The 18,162-nt window shown below is 39.3% G+C and overlaps 1 protein-coding gene across 1 annotated transcript in view; it reads left to right on the top strand.

Annotated features, from left to right (window-relative positions):
• The window catches only part of WDR44 (WD repeat domain 44), a 430,050-nt gene that overhangs the window by 364,168 nt on the left and 47,720 nt on the right, over positions 1 to 18,162 (top strand). Inside the window, exon 12 of the mRNA XM_053714643.1 lies at positions 8,236 to 8,352. Coding sequence (XP_053570618.1) covers positions 8,236 to 8,352 — 117 coding nt within the window. The remainder of the gene's footprint in view (positions 1 to 8,235; positions 8,353 to 18,162) is intronic.

Raw genomic sequence — 18,162 nt, forward strand, 5'->3', positions numbered from 1 at the left:
CTTGTTTATCTGGGAGTGATTGTACCAGTTCCTCGGGTGGAACAGGGTCGGGGATTCTATTGCAACCTGTTTGTGGTTCCCAAAAAGTAGGGAACTTTTCAACCTTATTTGGACCTCAAGAGTCTCAACAAATTTATCATGTTTCCGTCCTTCAAAATGGAGACTACTTGTTCTATTCTCCCTTTGGTTCAGGAGGGTCAATTCATGACTACCATAGACTTAAAGGATGCATACCTTCATCTTCCTGTTCACAGGGAACATTTTCAATTCCTAACACTTCCAATTTGTAGCTCTTCCTTTCAGCCTTGCTACGGCTCCTCAAATTTTTACAAAGATTCTAGGGGCTGTTTTGGCAGTGGTCAGATCTCAGGGAATTGCTGTGGCTCCGTACCTGGACGATATCTTGGTTCAGACGCCCTCTTTTCAGTCAGCAACTTTCCATACAGATTCTCTGTTGTCAATTCTACGTTCCCACGGCTGGAAAGTCATTCTGGGAAAGAGTTCCTTGGTGCCAAGTACAAGGGTATGTTTAATGGGGACAGTCAAAGACACAATCTCATGAAGATTTTTCTGACGGAGTTCAGAAAATCCAAGCTTCTGTCTAATTTTCTTTCCCTTCATTCCTCTGTCCGTCCTTCAGTCGCTCTGTGTATGGAAGTCATTTGTTTAATGGTGGCTTCCATGAACATTATTCTGTTTGCTCATTTCCATCTGAGACCTCTACAGTTATGCATGCTCAGACAAGATCTCCTGTCCCAGGGCACATGTTTTCTGAGACCATCTTGGGAGATTGTGACAACAGATGCCAGTTTGTTGGGCTGGGGAGCAGTTTGGGGTTCCTTAACAGCTCACGGTCTTTGGAGTCGGGAGGAGTCTTCCCTACCTATAAATATCCTAGAGTTGAGAGAAATCTTCAAAGCTCTGACAGCTTGGCCTCAACTGAATTTGGTCTGGTTTATCAGATTTCAATCAGACAATATCACCTCAGTGGCATAAATCAACTACCGGGGGAGAACAAGGAGTTCCTTAGCTATGAAGGAGGTGACTTGCATTCTTCAGTCGGCGGAGTCTCACATTTGTCACCTTTCTGACATCCACAGAGTTTTCACCCAGGGAAGTGGGCCCTTCATCCGGAAGTATTCTCAAGGATAACTCAAGTGGGGAGTTCCGGAGTTGGATTTGATGGCATCTCGCCTGAATGCCAAGCTTCCGGTTCAAGATCAAGAGATCCGCAAGCAGCTCTGATCGACGCTCTGTCAGTTCCTTGGGACTTTGGTCTTGTGTACCTGTTTACTCCATTTGCCCTTCTTCTTCGGGTGGTAGCTCGTATCAAACAGGAGCCGGCGTTGGTAATACTAATCGCCCCAGCCTGGCTTTGCAGACTTTGGTTTGCGGATTTGGTGAGAATGTCGTCCCAACCCCCTTGGAAGTTGCCTTTGAGGAAGGACCTTCTAGTTCAGGGTCCCTTGGAGATTGAATGCTTAGTCTTGTCTAGGCGTGGTTTTTCTGATGTCATTGATACCATGATTCATGCTTGTAAGCCAGTTACTCACAGGATTTACCATAGGGTATGGCATAAATACCTTTTATTGGTGCGAATCTAAGGGATTCTCGGGTGAAGGTTCCCTGTATTCTGTCCTTTCTTCATGAAAGCCTGGAGAAGTGTTTATCAGTCAGTACCCTGAAGGGTAAGATCTCTGCCTTGTCGATTCTTTTGCATAAGCGCCTGGCAGAGCTGCCAGATGTTCAATCCTTTGTTCAGGGCTTGGTCAGAATCAAACCTGTGTTTAAGCCTGTTGTTCCTCTATGGAGCCTTAATTTGGTCATTAAAGTTCTACAGAGGGTTCCATTTTAGCCTATGCATTCTGTTGATATTAAGTTATCTTGGAAGGTTTTATTTTTCCTTGCTATTTCTTCTGCTCGCAGAGTTTCCCAGCTTTCGTCTCTGCAGTTTGATTCCCTTTATCTTTCATGTGGATAAGGCGGTTCTCCATACTAGGGTGGGTTTTCTCCCTAAGGTAGTCAGGAAATTGTTGTTCATTCTTTTTGCCCAAATCCTCCTCCTCCGAAGGAACGTCTGTTGCATAACCTGGATGTTGTGCGTGCTCTGAAATTCTATCTGCAGGCAACTAGAGATTTTAGGCAGTCTACTGCTCTGTTCGTTGTTTTCTCTGGTAAGGGTCAGAAGGCCACTTCTTCTACTCCTTTCTTTCTGGTTGGGAAGTGTTATTGAGTTTGCTTATCAGACAGCTGGACAACAGCCTCCTGAGAGAATTACAGCTCATTCCACTAGGGCTGTCTCTTGTTCGTGGGCTTTTAAAAAAAAAAAAAAATGAAGCTTCTGTGGAGCAAATCTGCAAGGCTTCAACCTGGTCGTCTTTGCATACTTTTTCCAAATTTTACAGATTCTATGTTTTTGCCTCAGCTGAGGCATCTTTTGGGAGGAAAGTTCTTCAAGCGGTGGTGCCTTCTGTTTAGGTCCGCATGTTTTTTTTTCTCCTCCCTTCCATTCTGTGCCCTCTAGTTTGGGTATTGGTTCCCACTAATAATTGAATGGATTTGTGGACTTTCCATGCCATTGGAAAGAATACAAAAGTTATGCTTACCGGATCAATTCTTTTCTTTCCTGGCATGGAGAGTCCACGACCCGCCCTTGATTTAATTTAAGATGGCTCTTCTTTTTCCATATTCCTTCAGCTGAATGACTGGGGCTTTATGGGAAGTGGGGCTGATACTTAACAGCTCTGCTTGGGTGTTCTTTGCCTCCACCTGGTGGCCAGGAGATGAATTCCCTCTAGTAATTGAATGGATTTGTGGACTCTCCATGCCAGGAAAGAAAATAATTTATTAGGTAAGCGTAAATTTTGTTTTTCCTATCCAGTTTAATTAAGTTAACATAGAAACATAGAATTTGACGGTAGATAAGAACCAAAAAGGCCCATCAAGTCTACCCATATTACATGTTACTTTTTTCTTAGGATAGCCTTATGCATGTGCCAGGCATTTTTAAATTCCTTAACAGTCTTTGTGTTTAACACCCCAAATGGAAGTTTCTATGAATCTGCCACTCTTTCTGTAAAAAAAAAATATAAAAAAATGCTTCCTCAATCTTCTCCTGAATCTACTACCCTCTAACGTTAGATTGTGACCCCTTGTTTTGGTATTTATTTTTTTGCGGAAAATGCTTTCAGCTTCTACTTTATTAAGTCCCTTCATATATTTGAAGGTTTCTATCATGTCACCTTTTTCCCTTCTATCCTCTAAACCAGGGGTTGCCAACATTTCGGACCTCAGGGACCACTAAACTCACAATTTTGAATCCCGTGGACCACCAACATGATTTTTTTTTTTTAAAAGGTACAAACCTGTTTAATGTGTATGTGTGTGTGAATATATTATATTTATATATATATATATATATATATATATATATATATATATATACACACACATACTGTACATAACTAGTATAACCATAGCTAGTTTACATTATGTATATATTTACACATTCTTAAGAATTATTTTTTGGAATTAACTAACTGAATGACAGAACTGAGAGAATACTTCCAAATGACAGATGAAGGGTGAGTGCAATCTTTTGAGCTTGAAACAGAGAGGCAGAAAGTGGGGAAAAAAGAATTATGTTTAAAAGGACCACAAGACTTCCAGGTCACCTCCTCGGTTAGGAATTATTCAAAACTACTTATGATCATGGACAGACTTTGGAATCATTGTTTTATATCAGAAAGCTCTCAATATGGATGTGAGCTAACCACCACTGATGTTACTGTCAATTACTATAATACTGGTAGGATATGGCTGATCTACTGGATGGAAATTACTGGAATTCAGGTGGAATGACTGTGCGCAGGAAAATTATTAGAATTAAAAATAATTAATATTCAATAAAAAACAAAAAGATGGATGGGAGGAAGACAAACAGTGATGTAAGTCGTCCATCTGAAGGAATTAGGAAAACTACTACAAAGATCTGAGAATTTTTTAAGATTTTCTTTTTTTATATACTTTAATTCCACTATTTCAAGCCAAGACTATACAAACCTCTGCTGGCTTTAGAATGGAATCATCTTCCTCTGAGCAGCGCACCGGGTGGGAGGAGTTAAAAATACAATCTTACTACGCAAGTTGCGCAGTACTACGCAACGTGCGTAGGGAGATTGTACTTTAACTCCTCCTCCATTGGTTTTCACTGATGTCCAGTCCGGCACTGTAGGGAGTTGCGGCATGACAGGGGTGACACAATCAGAAGATATTAATTCCTGCTTGATGGTGTCAAGGACCACCAACATCTTCTCGTGTACCACCATTCGTCCATGGACCACGTGTTGGCGACCGCTGCTCTAAACTATACATATTTAGATCATAAAGTCTTTCTTTGTATGTTTTATATTTTAGACCATGTACCATTTTAGTAGTCCTCCTTTGGTTTGCTTCTAGTTTATTTATATCTTTCTGAAGATATGGTCTCCAGAACTGTACACTGTATACCAGATGAGGCCTAACTAATGATCTGTAAAGTGGCATAAGAACCTTGCTATTTCTGCTACTAATATCTCTCCCAATGCAACCAAGTATTCGACTGGCCTTACTGACTGCACTGCTGCATTGTGTACCAAATTTTAAATCTGAAATAATAATTCCCAAGTCCCTTCTTTAGTTGCAGTCAATAATGTACCATTGAGACTATAATTGGCCTTTGGATTTTTGGATTCTATATGCATAATTTTGCTCTTGGTAATATTAAATTTCATATCCCATTTATTTGACCAGTCCTCTAGTTTTTTTAATACCACTGTTCATTTGATCAACCCCTCCTGGAACATCAACTCTATTACAAATTTTTGTATCATCAGCAAACAAGCAAACCTTCCCCTTAAGCCCACTTCCAATATCTCTTCTGAACATGTTAAACAAAACAGACCCAAGAACTGACCCTTGGGGAACACCACTACTAACTGACACCTCATTTTAATGTACTGCATTAATTGAAACCCTCTGTCTATCTTTAAGCCAGCATTCAACCTACTTAACAGTCTTAGCATCTACTCCAATGCAATACATTTTTGTGAATATGTTTGATGTGTGGGATGGTGTCCAATGCTTTGCTAAAGTCTAGATATGCAACATCTTCGGCTCCTCCCTGGTCTATTAATTTAGTTACATGATCAAAGAAATCAATTGGATTAGTCTGACATGATTTTCCAGCAGTGAAACCATGCTGTCCTTTGTCTTCTAAGTTGTTTGTCTGAAGGAAAGACAAGACTTTCCTTTAAAATAGTTTCCATTAATTTCCCTGCAATTGAGGTCAAACTGACTGGCCTATAGTTAGCAGAATCTTCCCTACTACTCTTTTTATGAAGAGGGACTACATTGGGAATTTTCTAGTCTTTTGGAACAACTCCTGTTAAAAGTGACTGATTAAATATATCCGCTAATGGAGTAGCGATCACAGATCGAAGTTCTCTTAGGACCCTTGGATGAATATTATCTGGACCCACGGACTTATTTACTTTTATTTACTTTTTTATCATTGTCCTTCATTGTAATTTTGACTATTTCATCAATTGATAAATTATCTGATGCTTCATCCATTACATGTTATGGTGGTCTATTCACTACCCCTATTCTAAACACCTGTTTCCCTTCAGTTTCTATAGTTACCCAAACACTTTCTACATTGTCATTGGTTTCTACAATATTAGTTTCTTTAATATTTTCTTTCATGTACAGAGCAACTTCCCCCCTTTTTTAAACAAACTGTAACCAGGTATGACTGTTTCCCAGTCATGAGTCATTGTACCATGTCTCTTCCCTTTTTACATAAAGATGCTCAGGTGATATTTTCTTGTAGGCTTTTTACTGTTTATGCTGCATCACTTTCAAGTGATTTATCTCATGAGTATTATGTGTCTCTTTTAAAGCAAGAAATTCCAAGGAAGTATTTTCTGAGTTATTACCAGTGCCATGTACTAACCCAGTAAGGCAGAAGGGGATGAGGGAAGATAATTCCTGTGTAAAAATATGGTGCAACAATGAGGGCTTTGACTTTTTAGAGCACTAGGCTGACTTGTCAGTTGGGTACAATTAGGGTGTATTACACCTTAACGGCATGGGTGCGGGTGTGTTAGGGGAGAGGATCATAGCACGTTTTAAACTATAAAAAGGGGGAGGGACAATGCAAACATAATAGAACTGGTAGATTAGTCTGTGCTTATGATGCATCTTTAGTAAATCAAACCATGGATGATGGAAAGGTACAATTTGGAAATGTCACATTTCAAAGTTGGGGGAGGGCCAAGTAGCAACAGAAAGCACCTGAAAATTAAATGTATGATAACAAATGCAAGAAGCATGACCGGTAAAATGGGAAGCAGAAGAGGAATGTGATATCAGCATACCTGAAACCTGGTGGGATAATTCACATAATTTAGCAGTTTACTTAGAGGGGTATGCTTTATTTTGGAGGGACAGTTGTAATATGGGGAGATATGATGACACAGGTGAGATAATGTAGAGACACACTGTGGGTTAACATAAAAAAGTGGTTTTGAAAAAAATGCTAAAAATAATAAATTAGGTGCATGCTGCCGATCCCCTAACGTTAGTGACATGGAGGAAACTTAACTGCTAATACAAATAGGAAAGGCTGTTAATAATACCAGTGTTGTATTTGTGGGAGATTTTAAAGGGACATAAAAACAGCCTGTCACCGGTAGTGGCGAAGATACTGTAAGCTATTATAAGGGACTTTATTCAATAGTATTTTTATGTATGCAAGATTAGAGTTCACCATGGTTTTATGAGAAATAGATCATGTCAAAATAATCTACTTAGATTATATGAGGAAGGAAGAATTTATGTGAAAGTGAATTGTAAAAATAAATTAAGGGACTCAGAATAGATGAATGTTACCTCATGTATAAATAACTGGATAAAAGACATAGAGCAATGAGTAGCAGTAAATAGGTCATACTCAGATTGAACCAAGGTAATTAGCAGAGTCATGAATCCGTACTGGGCCTTGTTCTTTTTAAATCTTTTTATTAATGACTTGGAAGAAGGATAAAATAGCAACACCTCTTTTTGCAGATGATACACAGTTGTGTAAGGTGATTAGTTTAGTGCTGGATATTATTGCTTTGCAAGGGGATTTACAAAAAAATGCATAATGTACTGGTAAAGGGAGAATATTTCATACTTATAAATGTAAGGTTCTACATTTTGTAAAAAATGCAGGCTACCTATTATTAAAATTGGACTATACTGAGCAAAACAGAGGAGGAGAGGGATTTGGGTGTACTTTCAGATAAGAGCGAAGAATGAGTGCATGTTGCAATGGCTTCTGAGGCTAATAAGATAACTAGCGTGTGTTAAGAGGCATTGATGCAAGGGAGGAAAGTATAATTCACGAGGGTTCGACAAACCAAAGAGCGAGGGAGCCACTGGCTCCTAGAACTGTACCCCTGGCTCCTAACTTGTTTTGTTTTTCTCCATATATCTAATTTTCAAATAACACTGCCTGGCTCCTGAATAATCTTACTGGCTTTTAAATAATCTTATTGGTTTCTAAATTTTGAACAGATTTGTCAACTAATGCTTATCATTATATAAATCCCTTGAGTATAAAGAAATTGATTCCTTTATATAAATATGTTCAAGCCCCATATACAGAGTTGGCGAAAGCTCTGTTTATTCCAAGGCAATTATTTGTGAAAAAAGGTCACACTTTAATTCAGAGAAAATTAGATTTAATGTCCAGCAAAGTAAATGTTTTCTCACTGTAAGAGCAAATACATTGTGGAACTCGATGCCTAGGGTGTTAGGGAATGACAGTAACTTAGATAAATTTAAAAATGGCTTAGATACATTTCTAGCTAGAAACAGAATTGAGGGATATGGTTGCTGTGTTAAATGGGTCAGCTTTCTAATTGTATAAATGTAAGTTCAACTGCCAGCTTCTTTATTGTAAATCAAGTAGAATCTGTATAGTTTGACTCCATGGATTTGAGTCTTCTGTCACCCTCATCTACTATATTATGCTACTATTTACCTTCTTTTCTTTCTCATTCTTTAAGCTGGCAAAAATAATAGTATTTTTTAGTACTGTTAAAGGGTTTTCTATTATATATAAGCTATTTTGTTGTTATTATTATTCTGTTTTTGAAATACCTATTAACCTTAGAAGTTACATTTAATTTTCCTTTCCTATTTCAGTTTTGCAGTGGAGCAGAGGATATGGACACAGATGATAAAAATGCACCTTTCAGGCAGATTCCATTTTGTAAATACAAAGGACACACAGCTGATCTTCTTGATTTATCATGGTCTAAAGTAAGAATCATTATATTTCAGATTTTACAACTATGCAACTGTTTTGTAATTAGATAACAATTCAAGATTATAAACCAAAACTATTTATGTGATGGTAATGTAGGTACGATCAAACATGATTAAGGGTATGAGTCAGAAACGTTGTTTGTTTAAAGTCTGGCTGAATAAATAACGTCTTGTTGAATGATTTCTTTCAGACTTGTCAAAACATCAATACTAGCGGGTATATTGCCTCTAGGCAGGGTCATGGGATATATATTTCCTCACACTTTTAGTAAAACCGTAAAAGTTGGCCCTGTTGTACCCTTTTTTAATTGTACTTTTATATATATATATATATATATATATACACGTCTGAGATGCAGGCAGCCGAGAGCTGGAGTTTCTGAGCCAGAGCACGATTGTTTCTCCGGTTGCACATGAAGGCAGATGCCCAATAGTTACAGACGGTGACACTGTGTGTCACCGCCTGTAATGATAGTCTGCTGGTGGAGGGGGGAGGGAGTGGGATGGGCCCTACAAAGCAGGAAAAAAAAATGAAGGGAGAGGAAGGGATGGGGAGCTACACTACAGATAAAAAGTGAGGGTGGGGGGTCCCAAGCTAAATATCGTCGGTGGGGGGGGAGCACTGCACTACAGGAAAAAATACAAATTTTAATGATAGATATAAGTATTTATGGGTACTGGCTATTTGGGGGGATCAGGGAGGTGGGAGGGTTGAATAGGATCACTACACTGCAGAAATATATATCTAAAATAATAATAGTAAAAAATAAAATAAACTAATAGACTAATTGCCAGTACCTGAGAGGGTGGGGACCAGGTGGGCGGTGAGGGAGGGAAGAGAGCTGTTAGGTAGGGATCAGGGGGTGGGAGGTGTCAGGTGAGAGGGCAATCTCTAAAGTAAAACTAATATTAACTTTATAAGCTACCTCATTAACCCCTTCACTGCAAGGGACAATAGAAGTGTGGTGCGCAGCTGCAATAAGTGGCATTCTAATTACCAAAAAGCAATGGAAAGCCAAGCCATGTATGTCTATTTCCGAACAAAAGGGTTCCCAGAGAAGCTTTTACAATCATTTGTGTCATGATTGCACAAGTGGTTTATAAATGATTTCAGTGAGAAACCCAAAGTTTGTAAAAAAAAAAAATTATGATTGCATTTGGCAGTGAAATGGTGGCATGAAATATACCAAAATGGGCCTAGATCACTGGTTTTCAAACCGGTCCTCAGTCCTCCCTAACAGTCCAGGTTTTCTGGATTACCTTTGAGAACAGGTAAAATAACCATGTTTATTAATCAGCTGATTTACCTGTGCTCTAGTTCAGATATCTTAAAATGTGGCCTGTTAGGGGGCCTGAGCAGAGGTTTGAAAACCAGTGGCCTAGATCAATACCATGGGTTGTCTACTTAAATAAATATATATATATATATATATATATATATATATATATATAAATATACACATACAGAGAGAAGTGCACTCACAGGAACAAACTACTGGCTCAATACCATTGTTAGCCTGTTCTATGGCGATTTACCACCTGGGTTCAGCTTTTTAGCCCAGTAATGCGTTTCACAGAGAAGAAATTTCCTGTAGTATATCAATCTGATCCCGCCTATTACGGTCAGTCCAGCGCCGAAATACCAGGCAATTCCTCTCTGAACAAGGGACACAGCAACCCCAGACAATCGTTTCGACCTTTTATTGGGCCTCGTCAGTGAGGTGTAGCTATATTCCTCTAAGCACACTGAGCAAGGAGTCTACGTCTGGTTGACCCTTTTTCCCATAGGGAGACTAAATACATACAGAGAGAAGTGCACTCACAGGAACGAACAACTGGCTCAATACCATTGTTAGCCTGTTCTATGGCGATTTACCACCTGGGTGCAGCTTTTTAGCCCAGTAATGCTTTTCACAGAGAAGAAATTTCCTGTAGTATATCAGTCTGATCCCGCCTATTACGGTCAGTCCAGCGCCGAAATACCAGGCAATTCCTCTCTGAACAAGGAACACAGCAACCCCAGACGATCGTTTCGGCCTTCATTGGGCCTCGTCAGTGAGGTGTAGCTATATTCCTCTAAGCACACTGAGCAAGGAGTCCACGTCTGGTTGCCCCTTTTCTCTTGTAAGATGTATCGAGTCCACGGATTCATCCATACTTGTGAGATATTCTCCTTCCTTACAGGAAGTGGCAAAGAGAGCACCCACAGCAGAGCTGTCTATATAGCTGCTCCCTTAGCTCCACCCCCCAGTCATTCTCTTTGCCTACTCTAAGCACTAGGAAGGGTAAAGTGAGTTTGGTGACAAAAATGTTAGTTTTTATTTTCTCAAGCAAAAGTTTATTTTAAATGGTACCGGTGTGTACTATTCACTCTCTGGCAAAAAAGGATGAAGATTTCTGCAAGGAGGATGATGATCTTAGCACTTTGTAACTAAGATCCACTGCTGTTCTCACAAGGGCTGAAGAGTACAGGAAAACTTCAGTTGGGGGAACGGTTTGCATGCTAAGCTGCATTGAGGTATGTTCAGTCTATTTTTTTCTAGACAGACTGTGATAATTCTAGAAAAGGCTGGCAATATCCCCATGAGGGAAGGGTAAGCTGTATTTAGACACTTAGTAGGAATCCCAGCTGGCATAAAGGGCTCATTGGTTACTGGTGACACTGATCGGAAAAAAACATGTTTTTTTATTGCAAATATAACTTTTTTGAGGGACTTAAGGGGTCATTGTGGCTTGTTTAAGGGTTATTAACCCACATGGCTAGTTTAGAAACACTCTGGTGTGTTTCTTTTAGGCCCCATAACATTGAGTGAGGTGGGAGAGGCCTATTTCTTTCATGTAATTAGCAAGAGTCCATGAGCTAGTGACGTATGGGATATACATTCCTACCAGGAGAGGCAAAGTTTCCCAAACCTTAAAATGCCTATAAATACACCCCACACCACACCCACAATTCAGTTTTACAAACTTTGCCTCCCGTGGAGGTGGTGAAGTAAGTTTGTGCTTAGATTCTATGTTGATATGCGCTTCGCAACAGGTTGAAGCCCGGTTTTCCTCTCAGAGTGCACCGAATGTCAGAGGGATGTGAAGAGAGTATTGCCTATTTGAGAACAATGGTCTACCTCTAGGGGATCTTTTTCATAGGCTCTCTGTTATCGGTCGTAGAGATTTCTTCTCCTACCTCCCTTTTCAGATCGACGATATACTCTTATATACCATTACCTCTACTGATTCTCGTTTCAGTACTGGTTTGGCTATCTGCTATATGTAGATGAGTGTCCTGGGGTAAGTAAGTCTTATTTTTTGTGACACTCTAAGCTATGGTTGGGCACTTTATATGTAAAGTTCTAAATATATGTCTATAAACTTATATTTGCCTTGATTCAGGATAATCGGTATTCCTTATTTTCAGATTGTCAGTTTCATTATTGGGACAATGCATTCAATTATTTTTTCTTACCTTGAAAAATTTTCATTTGGCCTTTTTTTCCTGCGTGCTGTTAGGCTCGCGGGGGTGGGAAATGTTTCTTTTTATTTAGTCATTTTTTTGGCGCTAAAAATTTTGTCACTTCCGGCGCAGTAATTTTCACCGGAAGTTGTATTCTGTTACGCATGCGTATTCAGACATTTTTTTTCGCCAAAAAAATGTGGGCGTCTTTTTTTACTCACATTATTTAGACATTTCTCTTCATTGCTTCTGGTTGCTAGAAGCTTATTATTTTTGCATTCTTTCCTATTCCTGAAACTGTCATTTAAGGAATTTGATCATTTTGCTTTATATGTTGTTTTTTCTATTACATATTGCAAGATGTCTCATCCCGACCCTGGATCAAAATCCACTAATGAACAGACGCTGCCTTATGCTGGTTCTACCAAAGTTAAGTGCATATGTTGTAAACTTGTGGTTATTGTTCCTCCAGCTGTAGTTTGTGTTAGTTGCCATGACAAACTTTCCAATGCAGATTGTGTCTCCATTAGTAATAATCCTTTACCTGTTGTTGTTTCTTCAACATCTAATGTTCAGGATGTTCCTATTAATATAAAAGAATTTGTTTCTAATTCTATTAAGAAGGCTCTGTCTGTTATTCCTCCTTCCAGTAATCGTAAAAGGTCTTTCAAAACTTCTCACATTTCAGATGAATTTTTAGGTGACCGTCATCATTCTGACTTATCTGATTCTGATGAGGTTTTTTCTGGTTCAGAAGATTCTACTACAGATATTGATTCTGATAAATCCTCATATTTATTTAAAATTGAGTTTATTCGTTCATTACTAAAAGAAGTTTTGATTGCATTAGATATGGAGGAATCCAGTCCTCCTGATACTAAAACTGCTAAACGTTTAAATTCGGTTTATAAGCCTCATGTATTAATTCCGGAAGTTTTTCCAGTTCCTGATGCTATCTCAGATGTGATTGCTAGGGAATGGGATAGTTTGGGTACTTCATTTACTCCTTCTCCAAGGTTTAAGAAATTGTACCCTGTGCCATCTGATAGATTGGAGTTTTGGGATAAAATCCCTAAAGTCGATGGGGCTATCTCTACTCTTGCTAAACGTACTGCTATTCCTACGGCAGATAGCACTTTGTTTAAAGATCCTTTAGATAGGAAAATTGAATCTTTTTTAAGAAAAGCTTATTTATGTTCAGGTAATTTACTTAGACCTGCTATATCTTTGGCTAATGTTGCAGCAGCTTCAACTTTTTGGTTGGAGGCTTTAGCGCAACAAGTGACAGATCATAATGCATATAGCATTGTTAAACTTCTTCAACGTGCTAATAACTTTGTCTGTGATGCCATTTTTGATATCATTAGAATTGATGTCCGGTATATGTCTTTAGCTATTTTAGCTAGAAGAGCTTCGTGGCTTAAATCTTGGAATGTAGATATGACTTCTAAGTCAACTTTGCTTTCTCTTTCTTTCCAAGGTAATAAGTTGTTTGGTTCTCAGTTGGATTCTATAATTTCAACTGTTACTGGAGGAAAGGGAGCCTTTTTGCCCCAGGGAAAAAAATCTAAAGGTAACTATAGGGCTGCTAATCGTTTTCGTTCCTTTCGTCAAAATAAAGAGCAGAAGCCCGACCCTTCTCCTAAAGGAACAGTTTCCGGTTGGAAACCTAATCCAGTCTGGAATAAATCCAAGCCTTCCAGAAAGTCAAAACCTGCTCCTAAATCCGCATGAAGTTGCGGCCCTCATTCCAGCACAGCTGGTAGGGGGCAGGTTACAATTTTTCAAAGATGTTTGGATCAATTCGATTCACAATCTTTTGATTCATTTCACAAGGGTACAGAATAGGTTTCAAGGTAAGACCACCTGTGAGAAGATTTTTTCTCTCACGCATTCCAGTAAATCCAGTGAAGGCTCAGGCGTTTCTGAAATGTGTTTCAGACCTAGAGTTAGCTGGGGTAATTATGCCAGTTCCAGTTCTGGAACAGGGTCTGGGGTTTTATTCAAATCTATTCATTGTGCCAAAGAAAGAGAATTCTTTCAAACCAGTTCTGGATCTAAAAATATTAAATCGTTATGTAAGGATACCAACATTCAAAATGGTGACTATAAGAACTATTCTGCCTTTTGTTCAGCAAGGGCATTATATGTCTACAATAGACTTACAGGATGCATACCTGCATATTCCAATTCATCCAGATCACTTTCAGTTTCTGAGATTCTCTTTTCTAGACAAGCATTACCAGTTTATTGCTCTTCCATTTGGTCTAGCAACTGCACCAAGGATCTTTTCGAAGGTTCTAGGTGCCATTCTCTCTGTAATCAGAGAACAGGGTATTGCCGTATTTCCTTATTTGGACGATATCTTGGTACTTGCTCAGTCTTTACATTCTGCAGAATCTCACACGAATAAACTTGTGTTCTTTCATCAAAGACATGGTTGGAGGATCAATTTACCAAAAAGTTCCTTGATTCCTCAGACAAGAGTAACCTTTTTAGGTTTCCAAATAGATTCACTGTCCATGACTTTGTCTCTGACAGAAAAGAGACGTCTGAAATTGGTTTCAGCCTGTCGAAACCTTCAGTCTCAATTGTTCCCTTCGGTAGCATTATGCATGGAGATTTTAGGTCTCATGACTGCTGCTTCGGACGCGATCCCTTTTGCTCGTTTTCACACAAGACCACTTCAGCTTTGTATGCTGAACCAATGGTGCAGGGATTATACAAGGATATCACAAATAATATCCTTCAATCCCAATGTTCGATCATCTCTAACTTGGTGGATGGATCACCATCGTTTAATTCAAGGGGCCTCTTTTGTTCGTCCAACCTGGACTGTAATCTCAACAGATGCGAGTCTTTCAGGTTGGGGAGCTGTATGGGGATCTCTGATGGCGCAGGGGGTTTGGGAATCTCAGGAGGCGAGATTACCAATCAACATTTTGGAACTCCGTGCGATTTTCAGAGCTCTTCAGTTCTGGCCTCTTCTGAAGAGAGAATCGTTTATCTGTTTTCAAACAGACAATGTCACGACCGTGGCATATGTCAATCATCAAGGTGGGACTCACAGTCCTCAAGCTATGAAAGAAGTATCTCGCATACTTGTATGGGCGGAATCCAGCTCCTGTCTAATTTCTGCGGTTCACATCCCAGGTGTAGACAATTGGGAAGCGGATTATCTCAGTCGCCAGACGTTGTATCCCGGCGAATGTTCTCTTCATCCAGAGGTTTTTCTTCAGATTGTGCAAATCTGGGGTCTTCCAGAAATAGATCTGATGGCCTCTCATCTGAACAAGAAACTTCCCAGGTATCTGTCCAGATCCCGGGATCCTCAGGCGGAGGCAGTGGATGCGTTCTCAATTCCTTGGAATTATCATCCTGCTTATATCTTTCCACCTCTAGTTCTTCTTCCGAAAGTAATCTCCAAAATTCTAATGGAGCGCTCATGTGTACTGCTGGTGGCTCCAGCATGTCCTCACAGGTTTTGGTTTGCGGATCTCGTTCGGATGGCCAGTTGCCAACCTTGGACACTTCCGTTAAGGCCAGACCTTCTATCTCAAGGCCCTTTTTTCCATCAGGATCTCAAATCATTAAATTTGAAGGTATGGAAATTGAACGCTTAATTCTTAGTCATAGAGGTTTCTCTGACTCGGTAATTAATACTATGTTACAGGCTCGAAAATCTGCATCTAGAAGGATTTATTATCGAGTTTGGAAGACTTACATCTCTTGGTGTTCTTCTCATAAATTCTCCTGGCATTCTTTCAGAATTCCTAGAATTTTACAATTTCTTCAGGATGGTTTGGATAAAGGTTTGTCTGCAAGTTCTTTGAAAGGACAAATTTCTGCTCTTTCTGTTATTTTTCACAGAAAGATTGCTAATCTTCCTAATATTCATTGTTTTTTACAGGCTTTGGTCCGGATCAAACCTGTCATTAAGCCAATCTCTCCTCCTTGGAGTCTTAATTTGGTTTTGTCAGTTTTACAGGCTCCTCCATTTGAGCCTATGCATTCTCTGGACATTAAAATACTTTCTTGGAAAGTACTGTTCCTTTTGGCTATCTCTTCTGCTAGAAGAGTTTCTGAGTTATCTGCTCTTTCTTGTGAATCTCCTTTTCTGATTTTTCATCAGGATAAGGCGGTGTTGCGGACTTCGTTTCAATTTTTACCTAAGGTTGTGAATTCTAACAACATTAGTAGAGAAATTGTTGTCCCTTCATTATGTCCTAATCCTAAGAGTTCTAAGGAAAGATCGTTACATTCTTTGGATGTAGTTAGAGCTTTGAAATATTATGTTGAAGCTACTAAAGATTTTAGAAAGACTTCTAGTCTATTTGTTATCTTTTCTGGTTCCAGGAAAGGTCAGAAGGCTTCGGCCATTTCTTTGGCGTCTTGGTTAAAGTCTTTGATTCATCATGCTTATGTGGAGTCGGGTAAGTCCCCGCCTCAAAGAATTACGGCTCATTCTACTAGGTCAGTTTCTACTTCCTGGGCTTTTAGGAATGAAGCTTCTGTTGATCAGATTTGCAAAGCAGCTACTTGGTCTTCTTTGCATACTTTTACTAAATTCTACCATTTTGATGTTTTCTCTTCTTCTGAAGCAGTTTTTGGTAGAAAAGTACTTCAGGCAGCTGTTTCTGTTTGATTCATCTGCTTATAATTTCAGTTTTTTTCATTATAAAGATTAAAACCTTTTGATTTGGGTTGTGGATTCTTTTTTTCAGCGGAATTGGCTGTCTTTATTTTATCCCTCCCTCTCTAGTGACTCTTGCGTGGAAGTTCCACATCTTGGGCATCTGCTATCCCATACGTCACTAGCTCATGGACTCTTGCTAATTACATGAAAGAAAACATAATTTATGTAAGAACTTACCTGATAAATTCCTTTCTTTCATATTAGCAAGTGTCCATGAGGCCCACCCTTTTTGTGGTTATTATTTTTTTGTATAAAGCACAAATTATTCCAATTCCTTATTTTTTTTATGTTTTCGCTCTTTTATCACCCCACTTCTTGGCTATTCGTTAAACTGAATTGTGGGTGTGGTGAGGGGTGTATTTATAGGCATTTTAAGGTTTGGGAAACTTTGCCCCTCCTGGTAGGAATGTATATCCCATACGTCACTAGCTCATGGACTCTTGTTAATATGAAAGAAAGGAATTTATCAGGTAAGTTCTTAAATAAATTGTTTTTCGCGCCTCAGTTGCGCAGTTTCTTTTACTCAGAGACATCCAGCTGCTTCTCCAGAGGGTCCTGCTGTGTTTGAGGGCTTAAAAGAAGTTTTTTTTCCCCACAAATCTTTCCTAAAGGGCAGGTAGGCGCCACAGCAGAGCTGTGGCAAGGTGCTGAAGGTTTTTTTACAGTTTTTTTGACGTTTTGTCGATCCGGTTTTTACATTAAGGGCTTAATCGTTTATTTGTCTAGCTGTGCAAAATTACTAAGGCTTTATGATGCTACTGTAAACATTTTGTAAAATTTACTGCTTTTTTACACTGTTTTGCAGAGTTTGTGCATCTTTTTTTCTCTTAAAGGCACAGTACCGTTGTTTTCCAAGCTTGCTTGTTTCATTACTAGCCTGTTTAACATGTCTGACATCAAGGAAAATCCTTGTTCAATGTGTTTAGAAGCCATTGTGGAACCCCCTCTTAGAATGTGTCCCACTTACACTGATATGTCTATAAATTATAAAGAGCATATTTTAGCACTTAAAAATATAGCAATAGATGATTCTCAGACAGAAGGAAATGAGGGTTTGCCATCTAGCTCTCCCCAAGTGTCACAACCAGTAACGCCCGCACAAGTGACGCCAAGTACCTCTAGTGCGTCGAATTCATTTACTTTACAAGACATGGCTACAGTTATGAATACAACCCTCACAGAGGTTTTATCTAAACTGCCTGGTTTACAAGGAAAGCGTGACATCTCTGGGTTAAGAACAAATGCTGAGCCGTCTGAGGCTTTAGTAGCCGTATCCGATATACCCTCACAATGTTCTGAAGTAGGGGGTAAGGGATTTGTTATCTGAGGGAGAAATTTCTGATTCAGGAAAGACGCTCCCTCAGACAGATTCTGATTTGAAGGCCTTTAAATTTAAGCTTGAACACCTCCGCTTATTTCTCAGGGAGATATTAGCGACTCTAGATGATTGTGACCCTATAGTGGTCCCAGAGAAATTGTGTAAAATGGACAAATACTTAGAGGTTCCTGTTTACACTGATGTTTTTCCAGTCCCTAAGAGGATTGTGAATATTGTTACTAAGGAGTGGGATAGACCAGGTATTCAGTTCGCTCCCCCTCCTGTTTTTAAGAAAATGTTTCCCATATCTGACACCATGCTGGACTTGTGGCAGACGGTTCC

This window comes from Bombina bombina, chromosome 1 (assembly GCF_027579735.1).
Source record: "Bombina bombina isolate aBomBom1 chromosome 1, aBomBom1.pri, whole genome shotgun sequence".
Classification (NCBI taxonomy): domain Eukaryota; kingdom Metazoa; phylum Chordata; class Amphibia; order Anura; family Bombinatoridae; genus Bombina; species Bombina bombina.